Source organism: Lactuca serriola, chromosome 5, assembly GCF_051521515.1.
Source record: "Lactuca serriola cultivar US96UC23 chromosome 5, Lser_US96UC23_V15, whole genome shotgun sequence".
Classification (NCBI taxonomy): Eukaryota; Viridiplantae; Streptophyta; class Magnoliopsida; order Asterales; family Asteraceae; genus Lactuca; species Lactuca serriola.
This window is the reverse complement of record NC_136412.1, coordinates 95,118,469-95,139,947: the sequence shown is the minus strand read 5'-3', so window position 1 is coordinate 95,139,947 and position 21,479 is coordinate 95,118,469. Positions and strand designations below refer to the sequence as shown.

At 39.9% G+C, this 21,479-nt stretch overlaps 1 protein-coding gene across 1 annotated transcript; it reads right to left on the bottom strand.

Annotated features, from left to right (window-relative positions):
- Window positions 1-296: 296 nt before the first annotated feature.
- LOC145052800 (uncharacterized) lies at window positions 297-3,645 on the bottom strand. Its single transcript, XM_079000686.1, has 8 exons — window positions 2,963-3,645; window positions 2,667-2,813; window positions 2,432-2,530; window positions 2,218-2,334; window positions 1,944-2,075; window positions 1,735-1,872; window positions 1,399-1,575; window positions 297-797 (listed from the first exon to the last, which is right to left on the bottom strand). The coding sequence occupies exons 1-8, from the start codon at window positions 3,455-3,457 to the stop codon at window positions 429-431; spliced, it is 1,674 nt and encodes a 557-aa protein (XP_078856812.1). The 5' UTR covers window positions 3,458-3,645; the 3' UTR covers window positions 297-428.
- Window positions 3,646-21,479: the final 17,834 nt, after the last annotated feature.

Here is a 21,479-nt window from a genome sequence, read left to right as displayed (position 1 = left end):
CCGATCTCAGGCTTTATTAATATTTTCTCTTAACAAAATGAGAAATTATACACCGATCAACCCAAACATATACTACACGAGTTGGTCATTGCTGTAACTTGGTCCTAATCCCCACCTTTATCATCAAATGCTTCTTGTCAAACTTTATCCACACTATAATTTTCTTTTATATATTACATAGTACCATAAACAACGTCATTTTAAAACCCTACTATTGTATATAGTTGTCAAACTACGAATTTTCTTTTATATATAAATAATTGTCAAGCTAAAACCACCATCAACACCAAAGAAAATAAGAAGAAATATCTCCCATGTTAAATTTTTCTAATATTGTATACAACAGTCCACAATACCCTAATGAATAAAATCTATTGATATAAACACGAGGAAAAGACAAAACCCCTACAATTAAATATCTACAATCTTCAAAAAAGATGTGGAAATGATAAAAACGGAACACCGACTCCACCACAAATATGCAAACTCCCGGACACTTGTCGGGTTCTAAACAAAACCTTGTCAAACAACAACCTCTCGTTGACCTCAAGTTGACCATATTCATTCGTGTCTACATTCCAATTAGTTCTAGAACTTTTTGAATTTAAATCCGTATCTTTCTCAAAAGTTTTGATGTAATTTTTTATATCATGTTTCATCTCAATGCTCTCAGTTGACTTTTGACCAAACGAGAAGCGAAATTTTCCATCCCATTCTCGAGCATCCGTGGTTTCAAGTACTTGACTGGAGCAGCTACTATCCGCCATGGAACCGGATCCTGGGTCCTTACGAATCATCTGAGGAACACAATTTAGTAGCTATTAGGAGTGCATTTGGTTGTGGAAAATTTTCTAATTTTTCGTAAAAAAAATCAAATGAAAATGAAAATTTTGAGAACACTTTTGGTTGATTTTAGTTTTCATAAAGTTTCTGTTTTCTAAATTGTGTGTAAATTAGAAAAATGGTTTTTACACTTTTCCAAAGTTTTCCAAAACGGAAAATGAAAACTCCAAACGCATTTTCTAAAAATTTCATTGACAACTAAAAATAAAAACTCAACTCTATTTTCTGAAAACGTTTTCTAAAAAAATAAAAACAATTTCCACAACCAAACGCACCTAGGTTTCTATTCTGTAAAAGCTATGGGTGCGTTTGGTTCTAGAAAAATTTTCAAATGAAAATAATCATTTTGAAAAAGCATTTGGTTGATTATGTTTTCGGAAAACTTCCAAGAAAATGAAAATGTTTTGTTTCCCGAATTGTATGTAAATTAGAAAAGTGAGTTTTACAGTTTTCCAAAGTTTTCTAAATTTAGTATTTTGTTTTGATTTATAAAAATGATAAAAATAAATAAATAAGTAAATTTCACATGGAAAAGTTCAAGTGTTGCAACTTTACCTTTGGGTCAATGGCGTTTGTGGTGGGACCCATTGTTGTTGTTGTTGAGTTGACAGATGGATCTTCTGCTGCTGAGAAATCTGAACTATCAAATGTTGAGATTGAAACACACTCGTCAAAATATGACATTGCTTCATCGCTCAAACGTTTTGACATTTTTTTTCTTTCATTGCTACTCTGTAATAAAAATATTAAAATACAACGCTAACATCAAAACCAGATGATATACACAAAATAATTATGAAAAAAAAAAAAAAGCAAATCACGTAAATTCAAATATTTTCTAATTGATATATTATACTTTGAAATATCTAACCAATGATGAAAAATACATACTTTTCTTCCTAAACGTGATCTATGAGAAACAGATGTCTTGGGTTCCGGAAGTGTCTCCTTGAGAATTCTGCTTAATTCTTGCTTGCGATGTTCCTCAATGGCTAAATCTGATCGAAGTTTTCTAGCACGTTCTTGTGACTACATATGTAAACAAAATAAAAAATTACTTTCAATCAACAAAAAAATAGGTTCTATATATAAAATATCACCTCTTCAAGTTCTTTGGCATATTCCCTTCTTATATCCAACACTAAGTCAACAGCCCCAGTTTTGACCAACTTGGGAGATATATCCATAACATCTGTACTCACAAGTGCACCCGTAGTGTTCCTCCTGATGGCCTGAAGTCAAGAAAAGTCAAAATTTGGGAGGGCGTTTACGTCTTTTGCATATTGAATATAACTTTATTGCATAAACTGTAAAAGGTGACATTTATGTGGTATTAAAAGCTTTTGTAAATTAATAATAGCCATAAGAACTCACATGTTGAAGGTCATCTTGTATATCAGCAATAGCTCTTCTCACTTCAGATCTCACAGTTTCATATATTTCACTTGAGGTTGAGGTAGTGTCTTTTCTTGAGTTATCCCCTTCAAATGACTGCAGCCAAAAAAGATGAACCAAAGAACTATTTTTCAAACTCTCATTTGTGCAAAAGACGTAAATGCCCTTCTCAGTATTGAACAAAATATCTGACCTTCATCTGTTCATAGACAGCTTTGATTGTTTTCTCTTCGGCTTCAGATAAAGAGCTGGTGGAGATTCCATCTTCCCAGTTTGGGATTTGTGAATCAAACTATAAAATATATGAAAGTAGGATGAACAAACAGATATATGAGAGTGCATTGCTGTTTCTTACATTTTTAACCCTTTTATTTAAATGTATTTTTAGGAATCATTTATCCAATGGGGAAAAAGGAACGTGGCTTAACTGAAGGGTGGCGGGATGGATGGGAACTCCTCTTCTCAAATGCTTTGACACCATTAACAGGAAGCTTTCCATTACTACTAGATGTCCGAATAGAACTACTTCTGCCTCCATATGTGATTGGTATTCTTGATTCTTGTTCAACTTCACTCTATTTTGAAAGAAAATAAAGCAACCATAAGTTGAAGAAATCATTGATAACTGTTCGTCTTAATGACACCGTTAAGAACAATTAAGCAATAACAGCTAATGTAGATAATATAAGCGAAAATGGAGTTTAATTGATGAAGTTTTCCAAACCTCAGAAGCACCAAAAGGTAATTTGGCCCTGGAAACTGACCGGCCCCGCCTGCCATTGCCGCTGCCATTATCGTTCACCCTAGATAAACTCCTCCGGCGACCACCAATCTCCTCCTTTTGACCACCATTTCTCAAATCTGGATTCCTCTTAACTGACCGACCTCTCTCACCCACCACCGCATTCGAACTCTTTGAAACTCCCGACGATTCTATTTCTATGGCACCGCCACCGGCAACATCAATCGGTGTCGGGGTTTGAGTGTTGTTGTCAGCAGGGGAACCGCCGGTTGCCCAGTAAAGAGGGTTGTCTCTTTTGTTCAAGAATTCAGATATGTCGATTTGTGTGGATCGGGAAACAGCGTTGACGCTTAAAGACCTTCGTAATCTTTGTTTTTGAGGTAGGGGATTAGGGTTAGGAGGTTCGGTTTTGGGGGAATCTACTCCTCTGTAGGCGTTGCTTCTTCTAGAGTTCGATTTGAATGCTGCTGTCGCCATTTCTTCAGCTTTGGATGGAATCCAAATTGGTTGTTTGGAAGAGACAATTGATGACCATGATTCACTAAGAGGTGGGTTGATCGAGGTTCTTGTCTTATTAGCAAAGACGTTTGAAATATTCGACAGATGAGCGGCGTAATCAAAGACGAATTTTGTTCTTTCCCTCTTACTTTGCTTAAATCACATTTGGGTTTTTTTCCAGAATCCTCACTTTTACACAAAATATTCGGTTACGCCCAAATCCTCACTTTTACACAAAATATTCGGTTACGCCCAAAGTCAAATTTTTTGTTCATTAATTACACAAAATATTCAGTTATGCTTAAAATCAGAATTTTTGTTCATTAATGCCTCAAATACGGGTAAATTCGTTCAATTTTGCCCATTTTACCTTTTATTGCATAACAAACTTTAACCACTAAGGGGTGTTTGACTTATCTTTTTGAGAGACAAAAGTCAATAAGACAATGGGCATCCTTACCAAGTTGCCTAATCCATCCGGTTAATTTTACCCCTGTTTTTCACCCAGAGAAATGTCACTAATTTTATAATATCAATGACTTTATCCGTGATAGCCGGTTTTTCTTAAAAACTCTTTTATTCCTTGATTTCCAAATGCTCCACATTGTTCCATAGTAGATTTAAAAGGCTTAGATGTTGTTCGGTTTTCTAAAAAATAACTTCAGATCATTTATTGTCGTGCCGCGCAGCACACGACAACACTAGACTTTTCGCAATTGTTTGTTTTTCAGAAGACTTCTGACTTAAAAACTGATGCGCGTGTGCTGCGTGGCGCAACAATAGACCAACTGCTTCAAACCTCTTCACGCCTTACTTTAACTTACTGTAGCAATCTGCAGACGTTAAAAAACAAACATAATTTTTTATTAAATGATGCAACCATTTGGTCCACATTTTCTACTACAGAGAGTTGCAGAGGTTGTCTGCATACTTCAGGCGTTTTCGCTTCGAAAAAACAAACAACACCTTAGATGATGTTTGTTACCTCTTCATACCTCATATTGTTGCGCGACGCAGCACACGAACGACACTTTTTCATCTCACAGTTGTTTGTTTTTCAGAAGTCTTCAGATTAAAAAAACATATGCGCGTGTTTTTTTGGCGCAACACTTGTTTTGCCTCTTCCTACCTCTTCCAACATTTTCTTCTTTTTTTTCTTGCTAAAATATTGATTATATATTGCTGAAATCTTATTTTACAATTTTTTTCGTTTTTTTGTTTATTCTTGTTGATTTTTTTTCCTTTTTTTATATTGAATAATAATAATTTGTTGATGAAATATCGTTATTTTATGCTAAAATATCTTTATTTTTTGTTAAAATATCATTATTTTTTGTTGAACCATCAGAAATTTTTGCCGAAATGTCATACATTATTAAATTCGGTATTAAAAAACTATTTTCGGATTTTAAAATCAGTTTATTTTAATTTTTTAACATTTGCAGCAACATGCAAATGTTAAAAAAACAAACACGCTTCTTATTACAGTCTACAGCCATTTGGTCTACATCTTCTACTGCAAAGGGTTGCAGAGATGATCCGCAGACTTTATGGATTTTTGCTTCAAAAAAACAAACAACACCTTATTCACGATAATTCTTTTTTTTAGACATTAATTTTTCGGTTTGTTCATATCTAGCAAACTATCTTTTTTTTGTACACATCTAGGTAATGAATTTTTTGGAAGTGTTCACATATGACCATTATGACCGACTGTAGCAGGTTACATCTAGTTCTAACCGGTCATATGTGAACACTTTTAAAATGTTCGTTATCTAGATATGTACAAATAAAAACTAGTTATTCAGATATAAGCATACCGAAAAGGTAAGAGTAAATTACACGAATGGTCTTTGTGATTTTAGTAATTTGTGTGTTTGGTACCTAAATGTGTCATAAAAGCCAACTAACTATTAAGTTTTGGTTTAAACTGTCCTTCATGTTTTTTTAGTACTTAAAGGGCATAAACTTGATATTTACATGTTAAAAAAGGCTAGCGACCTACAATAGACGGTTTCTAATGAATTATTGGCTTTGTTTATTAAAACTTGCTGACTAGGCACTCAAATTTGCTCTCGTCTGGAAAAATATTCTATCACCTCTCATATTGTGAAAAACACGAAGGTCCAAAAGCTTGTTAATCGCATACTGGTTTCACCCAAACTCAACTTTCCAATCATAATGCTGGCGATGAGAAGCGTTCGCTCGTCTTCCTTGAAGATGGGTCAGGAGCATGCTCGTCTTCAAGGATCACTACAGGAGACATCATCCTTTGTTGGCCTTCGCAATTCAACTGTTTCTCTTACGATACAAATTCCAGTTTTTTGCTTTATTCTCGAGGTAATTGGTTGAATACCAAATGTCTTTCCTCAGTTCTTTTCAATGATTCCCCTTTCCATCTCGAATTTGGATAATTTGGAAGATCCACAAACATATTGTGGACATACGAATTCATTGGCAGTTAAATGAGTTTGTTTTTTTGGGTCAAATTGTAAGTATCTTATGAGTGGATCACATGTAGGCATGTTTTTATTTGGAAGAAAAAGGGAGCGAGGGTCGTTAAGGTAATGGAAGGTGATAGGCTTACAGTGAATCAAGTTGAGCCACATCATGTTACCCCTGTTCTTTCTTGCTTCATCTGGAAGAAGAAAAAATATAAAACTTATGATTCTTGTTATTATTAATGTATACATACATTTTTAAATGTGTAAATATAATACATTTTTTAAATGTATAAATATATTTTTAAAGGTAAAAAATACATTTTAAATGTATTTTTATATAAGTAATTATAAAAATGCATTTATATATAATAGATATAAAAACGCATTAATATATATATATATATATATATATATATATATATATATATATTTATACATATAAACACGTATAAAACCTGCTTTTATATATAAATAATAATAATAACACGTTTATATATAAATATGTATAAACACGTTTGTATGTAAGTATTTATATATATAAATAAATATAAAAAATATATATATTTATGTAAATACAATTTTAATTTTATAAATATGTTTTTACACGTATAAAAGTATATGTATAAATAATACTAATACTAATACTAATAATAATATTAGTAATAGTAATAAAAGGTTTTAGCTATTAAATATAATCTTTTAGGAGACTTTTCAAACAAATCATTCTAGTGTAGTGGTAAGGCTCTTTGCCTTTGTTTGAATAAACCCCGGTTCGAGCCTTTTTATGTAAAAAAAAAATTCTTAAGGAAGGCAGAAGACGTGGCACCAGCTCTTCAGCTCCAGGTCAACATAAAAATGCTCCGTCATCCGCCCAATCAACGTCCTCATATGGTAAAAACGCTCCGTCATCCGCCCAATCAGTGTCCTCATATGGTGGTGGGTAAGGGGTAAAACTGAACCAACTTTTCGGTATACTTGGAGATTAAGGGCGTGTGTGGCAACTGAACCAACTTTTCGGTATACTTGGAGATTAAGGGCGTGTTTCTTTTCGGTATACTTGGAGATTAAGGGCGTGTGTGGCAACTGAACCAACTTTTCGGTATACTTGGAGATTAAGGGCGTGTTTGGCAAAAGTAGTTGTTAGCTAGTAGCAGGTAGCGGGAAGCTGTAGCTTTTATTTGTTATATGAATGTTTGGGCAAAAGTAGTTGTTAGCTAGTAGCAGGTAGCTGGTAGCGGGAAGCTGTAGCTTTTATTTGTTATATGAATGTTTGACAGAAATAGCTGGAAACTTTTAAAATATATAAAATTACATAAAATGACAATTGATTAAAAATAAATATATATATATAAATAGTATATTTTTAAGGGTAATTATGGAAACTGGTTTCAAAAGCTTAGGAGCGTTTTGTTAAACGTTACGTGAAATAGCTTTTAGAATCGGAGTGTTTTGTTAAAACTAAAAGCTAAACGTCCGCACTGTCAAACGAAGCTTTTTGTTCAAACTAAAACGTTTTATCAAAAGCTAAAAGTTAGAAGCTCTCAAACGCTTCTAAAATCTCCGTGCCAAACACACCCTAACACATAAAAAATTTTGTGTAAATTTGAGGGGTTTTATGGTAAAAACCCAATCACATTTAGGCAACGATAGATAACTATACATTATAACATTAACATTAGTTTAGTTGTAACGACCCGTCTCCGGTATGATAATTCCTTGGTATTTATTTTGAAGTTTTGCAAGAAGGACTCGACGAGTTCATGGCCTGACTCGCCGAGTAGGGACGGGATTTCGAGCACGTGTTAGCTGGCGACTCGGCGAGTCCATATTCTGGACTCGACGAGTCTGTCCGTCTGGGAGAAACCCTAAATCCCCGGGTTGCCCACTATTTAAGCCACCCTTATGGCCTCCATTCTCGCCTCCTTCACCCTCAAAAGCTGTGAGAAAACCCTAATTCGTTCTTGAGTGATTCTAAGTGATTTTGTGTGCAATTGTGAAGGCTTGAAGAAGGAGAAGAAGAAAGGAGCAAGGAGAAGGATTGTGGAGCAGAGATTCAAGGGAAAGCAAGAACTCTTTGAGGTATTCTTCAGATTTCCTTCCCTTTTATGCTTTAAAACCCCCCTTTAGATCTAGTGGATGCTTTTCTCAAGCCTTATGTCGATATGGAAGCCCTTTTATGTCAAAATATCTTTAGATCTGTTCATTTAGGAGTTGTAGAGCCCAGATCTATTGCCTTTATGGAGCTATTTTGCATCATAACCCTAGATCTACCCTTTAAAGTGCCTTTTTAGCCTTTATTCCCTTGTTCATGTGTTGGTACACGTAAAGTTGGAAACTTTACGTGGTAAATCAGCTTATTGGACTCAGATCTATCATTTGTATGTTTTGGATTCGAGCAGAATCGAGTGTAGAATAATTGCATGGCGGTGACTCGGCGAGTCGGAAGAACGACTCGGCGAGTCGAGTCGCGAGTCCCCGATTTCTTCCTTTTGAGCGGTGTCGAGTGGGACCAGTGAGTAGTGGAGTGGACTCAGCGAGTTTGAGGGTAGACTCAGTAATGGAGAGACTCGGCGAGTTGTTCATACAACTCGGCGAGTCCAAGGCAATCTTCTTAAGCTCAAGAACAACTCGTCGAGTTGTTCATATGACTCGGCGAGTCGGATGAAGATTGTCTGAGTTCTTGGATCGAGAGGGTACTCGTCGAGTCGATGCCATACTCGACGAGTAACAGCGAGTAGGGTCGAGGAGTGAGAATAGGGACTCGGCGAGTTGGCAGCCCAACTCGGCGAGTCAGGTCAACCGAGAGTTGACCTTGACCGAGAGTTGACTTTGACCAAGGGTAAAAGAGTCATTTTACCCAGTGCAGTGTTTAGTATTTGATTGAGTGTGTTTATGGATTGTAGCCGGGGAGATACCGGAACAGCAGCAATTAGCTTCCAGAGCCATACACTCAGCAGCCAGTTCACGAGGTGAGTTTCCTTTCAGTAGGAATGGGTTTAAGGCCACAATGCCGGCCCGTGTAGCTAGTAGTAATATCTGGATTTTGACCCGATGCAGCAGTTAGCATGTTTGATGCCTTCGTGGCTCAGACAGGATTTATGTGTGTCCATGCTAGTGATATGTTTATGCTATGTTCAGTCAGCTTCGGACTTCGGTTCGATGTAGGGGACAAGGTCCCAGTCAGCTTCGGATCTCGGTCCGATGTCAGCTTCGGACTTCGGTTCGATGTAGGGGGATAAGGTCCCAGTCAGCTTCGGACTTCGGTCCGATGGAGGGGGCAAGGCCCCAGTCAGTTAGCTTCGGATTTTGGTCCGATGTAGGGGACAAGGTCCCAGCCAGTTAGCTTCGGACTTCGGTTCGATGGAGGGGGCATGACCCCAGTATGTGCTTGATATGTTATTGTATGGTATGTGTAGTTTGGGGGAGCTCACTAAGCTTCGTGCTTACAGTTTCAGTTTTGGTTTCAGGTATTTCCGCAAGCAGAGGGAAGAGCTCGGGATGATGGCATCGCACACACCACAGCTTCAGCTTTTATCCTGGGAGTTGATTAGTTTTTGATTTTGATATGACATAGATATGATACAGTTTTTCCGCACAGTGTTTTTATTATGTTGGGATACATCACGTATGGTTTTATGATATGACACTCAGATTATGGTTTTCGATTATATTGAAAAATGAAATTTTTGGGTCGTTTCAAGTTGGTATCAGAGCCCTGGTTTGAGGGATTCGGATACACTTCCGGGTGTATCTGAACTCAAACTAAGGGGAAATAACAAGATTTTTAAAAGGAAATGTTTTCTAAAAGAATTTTGAAAGCACTTAGAAAGAAAGAAAATTTTTAAAACGAGATAAGGGTGTGGTGCATGCGATCAGCCGAGCTCAAGTAAGTACTCCCAAATTACTCATACAAGTTATTTGTTCAGTTTCAGTTTCAGTAGAACAGCATGCTAGTATAGGACTAAGGATCGAGGAGGATGCCTTATGTGCTTGCTTTATGTGTTACAGCTTTATGAGTATTGCATGCTAGTATTGAGTAGACAGCAGTAAGATAGCCTGTTTAGGTTATGCCTGATAGTATGAGCTTAGCATCATATGCTAGTACAGTTTCTCGTTATGAGAATAAGTTTTGCCTGAGTATGTTTCCTTTATCCGAATGCTGCTTGCTTCGTGCTTTGTGGGGTTCTGAGTGATGGGAGTTAGCCATTAGGTGAACACGTCACACCACATGTGATCAGGGTTGGATAATCCCAGAGTGCTGGAACTGGCCCTATTGCGCAACTCTTGTTTGATTCCAACCGTTATAAGGACGGGTCTTTTACTTGAAGGATTATCTGATCCACGTCACATGTGATGGTGTTCAGGTGGTGGCTAATTAGCATTATAAGGAGACCTTCAGCAGCTGAGGACTAGTTGAGTTGGGTCTGAGGTTTCCCTAGGGCAAGCCTAGGATGAGGGTAGCAGAGATCAGTAGTAGTAGAAAGTGACTTGGTGGAGTCAAGGCAGTTCTTGAAGAAAGTACGGATAGATGTGGAAGGTAGTATGGGCCCGTACTACTGAAAGCAGAGGATCCGTACTCGAATCAAGAAAAGCCGAGACAAGACCAGGGAGCTAGTTATAGTATCAATGATCCCTTGAGATATTTCAGTTCTGATGTAGTTGTGATGTGTTTCAGAATGGTGGTTTTGCGTTCCAGACCAGCAGCCGGCAGCGGAGGTGCCGGGGAGGGATCAGGTTCAGGCTCGGGGGACGAGCGCATGGATGAGCAGACTCGAGAGTTTCTTTCTTCGGAGATTACGCGCATCATTTTAGAGCAGACTCCTGTGATCTTCGGTTCGATCAAGGAGGGGATTCTGGAGCTGATGGATGAGAGATTGGGCACCTTCCGTGCCGAGGTGGCGGCCATGATGGGGTCGCGCACCCTTACCTTCAGGGAGTTCAGGGCATGTGGAGCTCCGGACTATCATGGGGCGCGGGACCCCATAGCAAGTACCAGATGGTTGGCGGATGTGGCCAACGCTTTCCGCTCTAGCAGGTGTCCCGACGGGGACAAGGTCAAATTGGCGTCCTGTCTTCTGAAGGACAGGGCACGGGATTGGTGGGAGGAGGTCGGGCATGCCATTGGGGATGATGTAGCACTGGACGCCATGACCTGGGCTGATTTCTCTACCAGGTTCAGGGCGGAGTTTGCACCGGTCATTGAGGTACAACAGTTGGCTAGGGAGTTTCAGGACCTCACCCAGACTACAGAGACAGTGGCGGAGATCACCGCCAAGTTCAGGGAGAGGGCTCTTCTCGTTCCTCAGTACGTGGCTGATGAGGAAATGAAGAAGGCCCGTTATCATGAGATGTTTCGGAGCGATATCCGCCAGTTTGTGAGCCGGTCCAGCTGTAAAACGCTGGAAGATATGATTGCTAGGGCTCGGGAGAGGGAGATTGATCTCGAGATGGAGAAGAAGAGGAAACCGGAGGCGGTTTCGGGTTCAGGCGGTTCGGGATAAAAGCCCAGGGTTTCAGATCACAGGTCCAGGGGACAGCCAAGCCACGGTCGATGTGGTAGGTGTGGGAAGATGCACGAGGGGGCGTGCAAGGCAGGGAGTTCCGGCTGCTACAAGTGCGGTCGGATTGGACATTTGAGTAGGGATTGTACGGCTCCTGCCACTGCCGTTGCAGCATCAGATCTGATTTGCTTTCAGTGCAATCAGAGGGGACATAAAAAGTCCCAGTGTCCGAGCTTAGCCGCAGCAGGGAAGGTGGCTGCACCTGCCCCTGCTACCTTGAGGATTACAGATGGCCGGCAGGGCCGAGCCGAGACGCCAGTGGCGAAGAGCAGGGCGTTTCAGATGACAGCAGAGGAGGCGCGAGCGACTCCTGATGTGGTGACGGGTATGTATCATCCCTTCATCTCTTTATTATTATTATCGTTTGAATATTGCTTATGATTGTATGTTTTATTTAGGGTCGTTCTCTATGAATGGCATTTCTGCTATGGTATTGTTCGATTCGGGGGCTACCCGATCATTTGTATCGCTTGCGCTTAGCAAGAGATTTAGTAGAGCTCCTGGGGAGCTGGATTGTCCATTAGAGGTTGAGATAGCAGCTGATAGGACCGTGAGGGTCGGCAGAGTGCATAGAGGGTGTTCCCTTCAGTTGTTTGATGAGCAGTTTTCAGTGGACCTGGTACCTATTCCCCTGCGAGGGAATAAGGTTATTGTGGGCATGGATTGGCTAAGCCCCAATGGGGCGGTGATTGATTGTGAGCTTCAGCTAGTGAGGGTTCGCACTCCCAGTGGGGGAGAGTTAGTGATTCAGGGCGAGAGGCCACAGCGTGGACCGACCTTTTGTTCCGCCGCAAGGGCGAGGCGCTATGTTCAGCAGGGTTGCGCCGGTTTTGTAGCTTACGTCTTGGATGCCTGGGAGAAGGGCAAGATGATAGTTGATGATGTTCCTATTGTTCGAGACTATCCGAATGTGTTTCCCGAGGATTTGCCAGGGATACCTCCTGAGAGACAGGTTGAGTTCAGGATCGACCTAATTCCTGGTGCGGCTCCGATAGCCAAGGCACCGTATCGACTAGCTCCCCCTGAGATGCAGGAGTTGTCTACACAGCTGCAGGAGCTGTTAGACAAGGGTTTCATTCGGCCGAGCAGTTCGCCTTGGGGAGCGCCGATCCTGTTTGTGAGGAAGAAGGATGGGTCGCATCGTATGTGTATTGATTATCGGGAGTTGAATAAGGTAACGGTGAAGAACCGTTACCCACTTCCGAGGATAGATGATTTGTTTGATCAGCTTCAGGGAGCGTCTTGGTTCTCCAAGATCGATCTACGCTCCGGTTATCATCAGATGCGGGTGAGAGATGAGGATGTTCAGAAGACTGCTTTCAGGACCAGGTATGGTCATTATGAGTTTGTGGTGATGCCATTTGGGCTCACCAATGCTCTAGCCGCGTTCATGGATCTCATGAACCGCGTGTGCAGGCCGATGTTGGATCGGTCAGTGATAGTATTCATAGATGATATCTTGGTGTATTCCAAGACGTAGGAGCAGCACAAGGAGCACCTGCGGGAGGTGCTGGAGGCTTTGAGGAGGGAGAGACTTTTCGCCAAGTTCTCCAAATGTGAGTTCTGGTTGCGCGAGGTGCAGTTCCTGGGTCACCTCGTCAACCAGAAGGGTATTTTGGTAGATCCGGCCAAGATAGAGGCCGTGATGCAGTGGGAGGTCCCGAAGTCTCCATCTGAGATTCGGAGCTTCCTAGGGTTGGCAGGGTATTATCGGAGATTTATTCAGGACTTCTCCAAGATAGCAGTGCCGCTCACCCGACTGACCAAGAAGTCGGTGGTATTTCGTTGGGGGCCTGAGCAGCAGGCAGCGTTCGAGACCCTCAGGCAGAGATTGTGCGAGGCTCCGATCCTTACCTTGCCAGAGGGAGTAAAGGACTTCGTAGTCTACTGTGATGCCTCGATCACAGGTATGGGAGCAGTATTGATGCAACGAGGCCATGTGATAGCTTATGCCTCGAGACAGTTGAAGCCTCACGAGGCTAATTATCCTACCCATGATTTGGAGCTGGGGGCAGTTGTGTTTGCCCTCAAGATTTTGAGGCATTACCTTTATGGGGTCCGTTGTACTATTTACACGGATCACAAGAGTTTGAGGTACCTTATGGATCAGCCGAGTCTGAATATGAGGCAGAGGAGGTGGTTGGATGTGCTAAAGGATTACGATTGTGAGATCCTTTACCATCCAGGGAAGGCCAACGTGGTGGCCGACGCCCTAACCCGCAAAGTGACGGCGGCCCCTATCAGAGATCTGTGTTTGAGGATGACAGTGATCACTCCGTTGTTGGAGCGGATCAAGGAGGCTCAGGTGGAGGGCCTCAAAGAGGAGAGACAGAAGTGTGAGAGGATCGTGGGCCGAGTAGCCTCGTTTGATTATGATAGTCGGGGATTGCTGACGTTGCACGGGAGGGTGTGGGTACCGTATTGGGGTGGAATACGGCAAGTGTTGATGGACGAGGCTCATAAGTCTCGATTTTCTATCCACCCAGGGGCGACGAAGATGTATCGAGATCTTCGACCTGATTATTGGTGGCCCTGCATGAAGCGGGACGTCGCCTGGTATGTTGAGAGATGCCTGACCTGCCGGAAGGTCAAGGCGGAGCACCAGAGGCCTCACGGAAAGATGCAGCCGCTAGACATTCCCGTGTGGAAATGGGAGGACATCACCATGGATTTTGTCACCAAGCTCCCCAGGACCGCACGAGGAATGGATTCGATATGGGTAGTAGTTGATCGGTTGACGAAGAGTGCCCATTTTATCCCTATCCAGGAGAGTATATCAGCAGAGAAGTTAGATGATATCTATGTGCGAGAGATTGTGGCACGTTATGGAGTGCCGGTATCGGTGGTGTCAGACCGAGATGTCCGTTTCACATCCAGATTCTGGAAGCGGTTCCACGACGAGATGGGTACTCGTCTCCATTTCAGCACCGCTTTCCACCCTCAGACGGACGGGCAGAGCGAGAGGACGATTCAGACTCTCGAGGACATGCTTAGGGCATGTGTTCTTGATTTCGGTGGCAGTTGGGATACGTATCTTCCGTTGGCGGAATTTTCGTATAACAACAGTTATCATGTGAGCATTGATCGACCTCCTTTTGAGATGCTGTATGGGAGGAAGTGTAGGACCCCGATTTGTTGGGGCGAGGTCGGTCAGCGAGTCATCGGGAGCACAGAAGTGGTGCTCAAGACGACTGAGTTGATCCAGCAGGTCCGTAGTAGACTGCAGACTGCGCAGAGTCGGCAGAAGAGCTACGCCGACAAGAGGCGTTCGGACTTGGAGTTCCAGGTGGGAGATATGGTCCTTCTGAAGCTCTCACCTTGGAAGGGTGTCATCAGGTTCCGGAAGAGGGGCAAGTTGGGCCCCAGATTTATTGGTCCTTTCAGGGTTTTGGCCCGGGTGGGTCGGGTTGCTTATCGGTTAGATCTTCCTGAGGAGCTTAGTCAGATCCACAACACCTTCCATGTGTCTCAGTTGAGGAAGTGTTTGGTGGATGAGTCAGCAGTCGTTCCCCTAGAGGATATTCAGGTTGATAGTAGCCTGAATTATATTGAGAGGCCGGTCGCGATTCTGGACCGGAAGACCAAGACCTTGAGGAACAAGGAAATTCAGTTAGTGAAGGTGCAATGGCAGCACCGAAAGGGATCGGAATGGACGTGGGAGGCTGAGGAGGAGATGAGAGAGCACTACCCAGAGATATTTGCAGATTCAGCCGTAGCAGACTTCGAGGACGAAGTCTGAGATAAGTGGGGGAGAATTGTAACGACCCGTCTCCGGTATGATAATTCCTTGGTATTTATTTTGAAGTTTTGCAAGAAGGACTCGGCGAGTTCATGGCCTGACTCGCCGAGTAGGGACGGGATTTCGAGCACGTGTTAGCTGGCGACTCGGCGAGTCCATATTCTGGACTCGGCGAGTCTGTCCGTCTGGGAGAAACCCTAAATCCCCGGGTTGCCCACTATTTAAGCCACCCTTATGGCCTCCATTCTCGCCTCCTTCACCCTCAAAAGCTGTGAGAAAACCCTAATTCGTTCTTGAGTGATTCTAAGTGATTTTGTGTGCAATTGTGAAGGCTTGAAGAAGGAGAAGAAGAAAGGAGCAAGGAGAAGGATTGTGGAGCAGAGATTCAAGGGAAAGCAAGAACTCTTTGAGGTATTCTTCAGATTTCCTTCCCTTTTATGCTTTAAAACCCCCCTTTAGATCTAGTGGATGCTTTTCTCAAGCCTTATGTCAATATGGAAGCCCTTTTATGTCAAAATATCTTTAGATCTGTTCATTTAGGAGTTGTAGAGCCCAGATCTATTGCCTTTATGGAGCTATTTTGCATCATAACACTAGATCTACCTTTAAAGTGCCTTTTTAGCCTTTATTCCCTTGTTCATGTGTTGGTACACGTAAAGTTGGAAACTTTACGTGGTAAATCAGCTTATTGGACTCAGATCTATCATTTGTATGTTTTGGATTCGAGCAGAATCGAGTGTAGAATAATTGCATGGCGGTGACTCGGCGAGTCGGAAGAACGACTCGGCGAGTCGAGTCGCGAGTCCCCGATTTCTTCCTTTTGAGCGGTGTCGAGTGGGACCAGTGAGTAGTGGAGTGGACTCAGTGAGTTTGAGGGTAGACTCAGTAATGGAGAGACTCGGCGAGTTGTTCATACAACTCGGCGAGTCCAAGGCAATCTTCTTAAGCTCAAGAACAACTCGTCGAGTTGTTCATATGACTCGGCGAGTCGGATGAAGATTGTCTGAGTTCTTGGATCGAGAGGGTACTCGTCGAGTCGATGCCATACTCGACGAGTAACAGCGAGTAGGGTCGAGGAGTGAGAATAGGGACTCGGCGAGTTGGCAGCCCAACTCGGCGAGTCAGGTCAACCGAGAGTTGACTTTGACCGAGAGTTGACCTTGACCGAGAGTTGACTTTGACCAAGGGTAAAAGAGTCATTTTACCCAGTGCAGTGTTTAGTATTTGATTGAGTATGTTTATGGATTGTAGCCGGGGAGATACCGGAACAGCAGCAGTTAGCTTCCAGAGCCATACACTCAGCAGCCAGTTCACGAGGTGAGTTTCCTTTCAGTAGGAATGGGTCTAAGGCCACAATGCCGGCCCGTGTAGCTAGTAGTAATATCTGGATTTTGACCTGATGCAGCAGTTAGCATGTTTGATGCCTTCGTGGCTCAGACAGGATTTATGTGTGTTCATGCTAGTGATATGTTTATGCTATGTTCAGTCAGCTTCAGACTTCGGTCCGATGTCAACTTCGGACTTCGGTTCGATGTAGGGGACAAGGTCCCAGTCAGCTTCGTATCTCGGTCCGATGTCAGCTTCGGACTTCGGTTCGATGTAGGGGGATAAGGTCCCAGTCAGCTTCGGACTTCGGTCCGATGGAGGGGGCAAGGCCCCAGTCAGTTAGCTTCGGATTTTGGTCCGATGTAGGGGACAAGGTCCCAGCCAGTTAGCTTCGGACTTCGGTTCGATGGAGGGGGCATGACCCCAGTATGTGCTTGATATGTTATTGTATGGTATGTGTAGTTTGGGGGAGCTCACTAAGCTTCGTGCTTACAGTTTCAGTTTTGGTTTCAGGTATTTCCGCAAGCAGAGGGAAGAGCTCGGGATGATGGCATCGCACACACCACAGCTTCAGCTTTTATCCTGGGAGTTGATTAGTTTTTGATTTTGATATGACATAGATATGATACAGTTTTTCCGCACAGTGTTTTTATTATGTTGGGATACATCACGTATGGTTTTATGATATGACACTCAGATTATGGTTTTCGATTATATTGAAAAATGAAAATTTTGGGTCGTATTTTTGGGTCGTTTCATTAGTTGTGTTGCTTATCTATTATATTGGTTAATTTAAAAAAGATGATATATGTAAGTCCTAATATTTTTATCGATTTGACGAGAAAGTCCTAAACTTTAGTTTTTTTGACAGTAAAGTCCTAACTATCGGCAATTTTTGACATGTTTACCCTTTTTTTTCCGGTTAGCCGATAATTATGATTTTTTTTGTCAAAATAAAAAACTTTAGGACTTTCTTGTCAAATACTAAAGTAATATTTTACTGTAAAAAAAAATAAAGTTTAAGACTTTCTTTTAATTCGTTAAAAATATTGGGAGTTTAGTAGTGTATATATATATATATATATATATATATATATATATATATATATATATATATATATATATATATAAATTTCTTTGTTATAAATTTAATGGTATGATAGTTTTTAAGCATAAGAGTGTGAAATGTGGAGAAGGGCTAAGAAGGGCAATTTCTTTTTTTCCAGTTTCTTAGTTCTATATTTTTAGGACTGCAAATAACCAACACAACCGTAGTTTTTTCTTTTCTTTTTTTCTTCATTATCTCCATTTTTTTCAATATCGGTTTGTTGAGATTAAAAAACTAATTAACAAGAAGCAAACATTTAAGATTTCAATAGGATCTAGCTAACTAGAGCAAGTTTCAATAACTTTTATGCTTAAAGACTATCATACCATTAAATTTCTAACAAAAAATGATATATAGACTAAAGTCTCAATATTTTCAACGATTTAACAAGAAAGTCTTAAACTCTTAATTTTTTGACAGTAAAGTCATAATTCACGATTTGACAAGATAGTCCTAAACTTTATTATTTTGACAAAAAAGTCCTAATTACCGGCTAATTGGAAAAAAATGATAAAAGTGTTAAAAACTGTCGATAGTTAAGACTTTACCGTCAAAAAAATAAAATTTAGGACTTTAATGTCAAATCGATGAAAACATTGGGACTTTAGTGAATATATTTTAAACAAAGAGTTATTACATGGATTAATTAAAAAAATGTTAAATTTGAAGGTCTAAATAATTGAGAATTATGAATTTCTAAGAAAATAAGAAAAATAATGAATTATTAAAATTAAAATGTTTTTTCTCTTTTAAATCTAAATAAATAATTTGAAATTTTTGAAAGTTAGAAAGTAAGTTCATTAATGAAATTGATATCCATTTGTTACTATATTTATTGCAATTATTACATTAAAATATTATATGAAATTTAATAAAACAGAAAAACTCATAAAATGACATGTGGAAAAAAATTAATTCAAAATTACTACAAATTGATATTTGTCAAATTGAAGGAGAACATGTCATATGATAAAAAAATTCTTTATTTATTACGGAGGATTTAAAAAAAAAACATACAAAATTAGTCATTTTTGTTAATTGCTTTGTAGAAAATAGCCAAAAAAACCAAAATTACAAAAATAGTCATCAAAATCGTAGATGGATTAAACTCGTCTGTGATTTTATATTTCCATCTGCGAACGTACAGATTGCTAAAGCACGGGTATGCTTTAGTGACTTGTACGTTCGCAAGTGGATCTTTTTTTTAGTTTGTTCATTTTTTTTTCTGGTATAAATACCTGCAACCTCACACTAAAATCGCAGTTGAACTAAGTTCATCTACGATTTCCTCTGCCAGCTACCTATGATTTTGGGCAATTTATTTTTTCTTACTATGAAATTGATAGGTTTGACTACGAAACAACCATATTATATATAAAGTTTTGCAAAAAAATTATCACTTTAAGTGTTATTTCTTTAGCAAATTTGTTTAAAACCTCTCTAATAAAATGAATGAATATTTGGTTTGCGTTGTAAACGTTGGGAGGTGGAAAGTTGTAGAAACAAATCTTGAATACGTATGTCCACGAGGAGGTATTTCTGAATTCTCTTTGATATTTTCCAAATATATTAGTTATAGTGATTTTATATCTTTGGTGAAAATGAAAATTGGTTTGTTAGACAGATATAAAGATTAGTCTCCGTTTCCATCATCCTGAATTGAATCATTATATAGCCATAGTTGAAGACATGGATGTTGGAATGTTGATCAAAGTAATCAAATCGATTGGAGGAAGGGCTGTGAAAGTCTTTGTGGTGGTTGATGAAGGTGATGCGGTTATGGAGGGTGGCAAGAGTGGAAATGAGTTGGTTGCTAACTTATGCAGCGATAAAGGGAGCAACGATCGAATAGGTACTTTCATGACTCCTTGTGTACCTCAGTTTCATAGTGTTGTTGAAATTTTAATGTAAGCTATTCATCTAATCACTATATGGATTCTGAAAATTACAGGTACGTTGGTGATGATGATGTTGGTACATATCTTAATGACGTGGGTGGTTGTTATGTTGATGTTTCCCAACAAAAAGTTAAAGTTATGAATAGGGGTGGACTAGATAACAGTAAAAATAAAAAAAGTTATTATTCAGAAATATGAAAATGTACATGGTTACGGGGATTTTGTTGATGTTACTGATGTAGCTTTAGATATAACCAACTTAGAAAGCAATTCTGATGGAGATGAGTTGGGTGATGAATGTAAAGCTAAGTTTCCCGATAACCTTTTCACGGTATACCCCCTATACTAGTATGTCTAGTTGATGTTAATAAGATATCTCATCGCAAATGGTAGACGTCAATCAAAAGATTGAATGTATCCATATATTTAAGAACAAAGACCTTCTAAAACCTATGATTAGGAAAAAATGTCTTCAAGAAGGCTTTTAGATAAAGACAAGTAGATCGACCAAATCAAGGTATAAGGTTGTGTGTGTTAGGAAAATTTGTTGTTGATTACTAAGAGTAAAAGGAATTAAAAATTATGCCAGACTTTTCCAAGTGAATAAATTTGTTAACGTACACACATGTTCTTCAACAATGTTGCAACCTAATCATCGACAAGCAAACAAATATGTTTTGGGTGAATATCTTGCTGATGTTTTGGCTGAAGATTATAGTAGATTATATCAGGGACAAATATATTATTAATGATATGAATGTTCAATTAAAAATCAGTATCTCATACTATCAGGCTTGGCGTGAGAAGCAATATGCATTGTTGTTGTTAAGGGGTATGAAAGAGGATTCTTTTACCAAAGTTCCAACTTATTTCCACAATTTGGTCAAGCATAATCCCGACACGGTGACACATATTCAAATAGATGGTGATGATCGGTTTGAGTTCTTGTATGTCGCACTTGGTTGCTCAGTTAATATTACTATATTTTATTATTATTATTTTTATTTGGTGTACCTAAGTATAATCAGTGTATATGAATAGATATACAATGTATTGTAGGTACGCGTTTTTGTCAATTGTTATAAGCCGACCCTTGTAGTAGATAGAGCCCACCTAAAGGGCGAGTTCAAAGGTACCATGTTACTTGGTTATTGTGAAGCCCAAAATGAAATGATGCGTGCGGAATTAGAATAACAATCATGAATCAATCACCATAAAGTTGCAAGTAATCTTCAAAGCTTTTGTATGTTATTGATTTAGAAATGGAACATACAAAGAAACTTTTTGAGGAAAAACTTATCTAACAAGCTAAGCTATAGGCTATATATAGGATAAAATAAAACATGTGCAAATAACTAAACACGCTATCAAGACTAAAAAGTCTTCAATTATTAACATAAATGCCAAATCAGTTTCTATATCTCAAATACTCAATAATCTCCCTCTAGATGTTGAAACTGATGAAGATCATGATTTCCAATCTTCTTGGCATTTCTCCCCCTAAATTGTGAGACTCATCGGAACTTGGGGTCTTCAAAGAGAGAAATCAGATCTGAAAAATATCATCTTCAAGGCACAAAGATCAGAAAAGAATGAACTCCCCCTTGAACAATCATCACTCCCCCTTGAATCTTCAACAAATACTTTGGAGAGAATTTGGAAAGTTAAGAAGAATCACCAACAACTTACTCTATACAAGAAAAGCAAGTTGAACATGAAAGCTTTCCCAAGGCTAACATGAATTCTTCAAAACCCATTAGATCTGAAAAACAATCTTCAAAAATTCGTGCATAAAAAGATTTGATTCTAAAATCTTGCACTTTTGTACCCAAACATTCGCTATAACACCATAATCTTCAAAGAACCAACGAATAACCAACAAAACACGGAAGAAACCACTGAATAAAGGCTCTAACCGTCAGGTA

Excerpts from the sequence above, each read along its gene's own strand:
- LOC145052800 (XM_079000686.1), bottom strand. The coding sequence starts at position 3,457 with ATGGCGACAGCAGCATTCAAATCGAACTCTAGAAGAAGCAACGCCTAC. Across the intron at positions 1,873-1,943 it reads ATGCCAAAGAACTTGAAGAG|TCACAAGAACGTGCTAGAAA; the intron begins GTGATATTTTAT and ends TTACATATGTAG. Across the intron at positions 798-1,398 it reads CAAACGCCATTGACCCAAAG|ATGATTCGTAAGGACCCAGG; the intron begins GTAAAGTTGCAA and ends TGTGTTCCTCAG.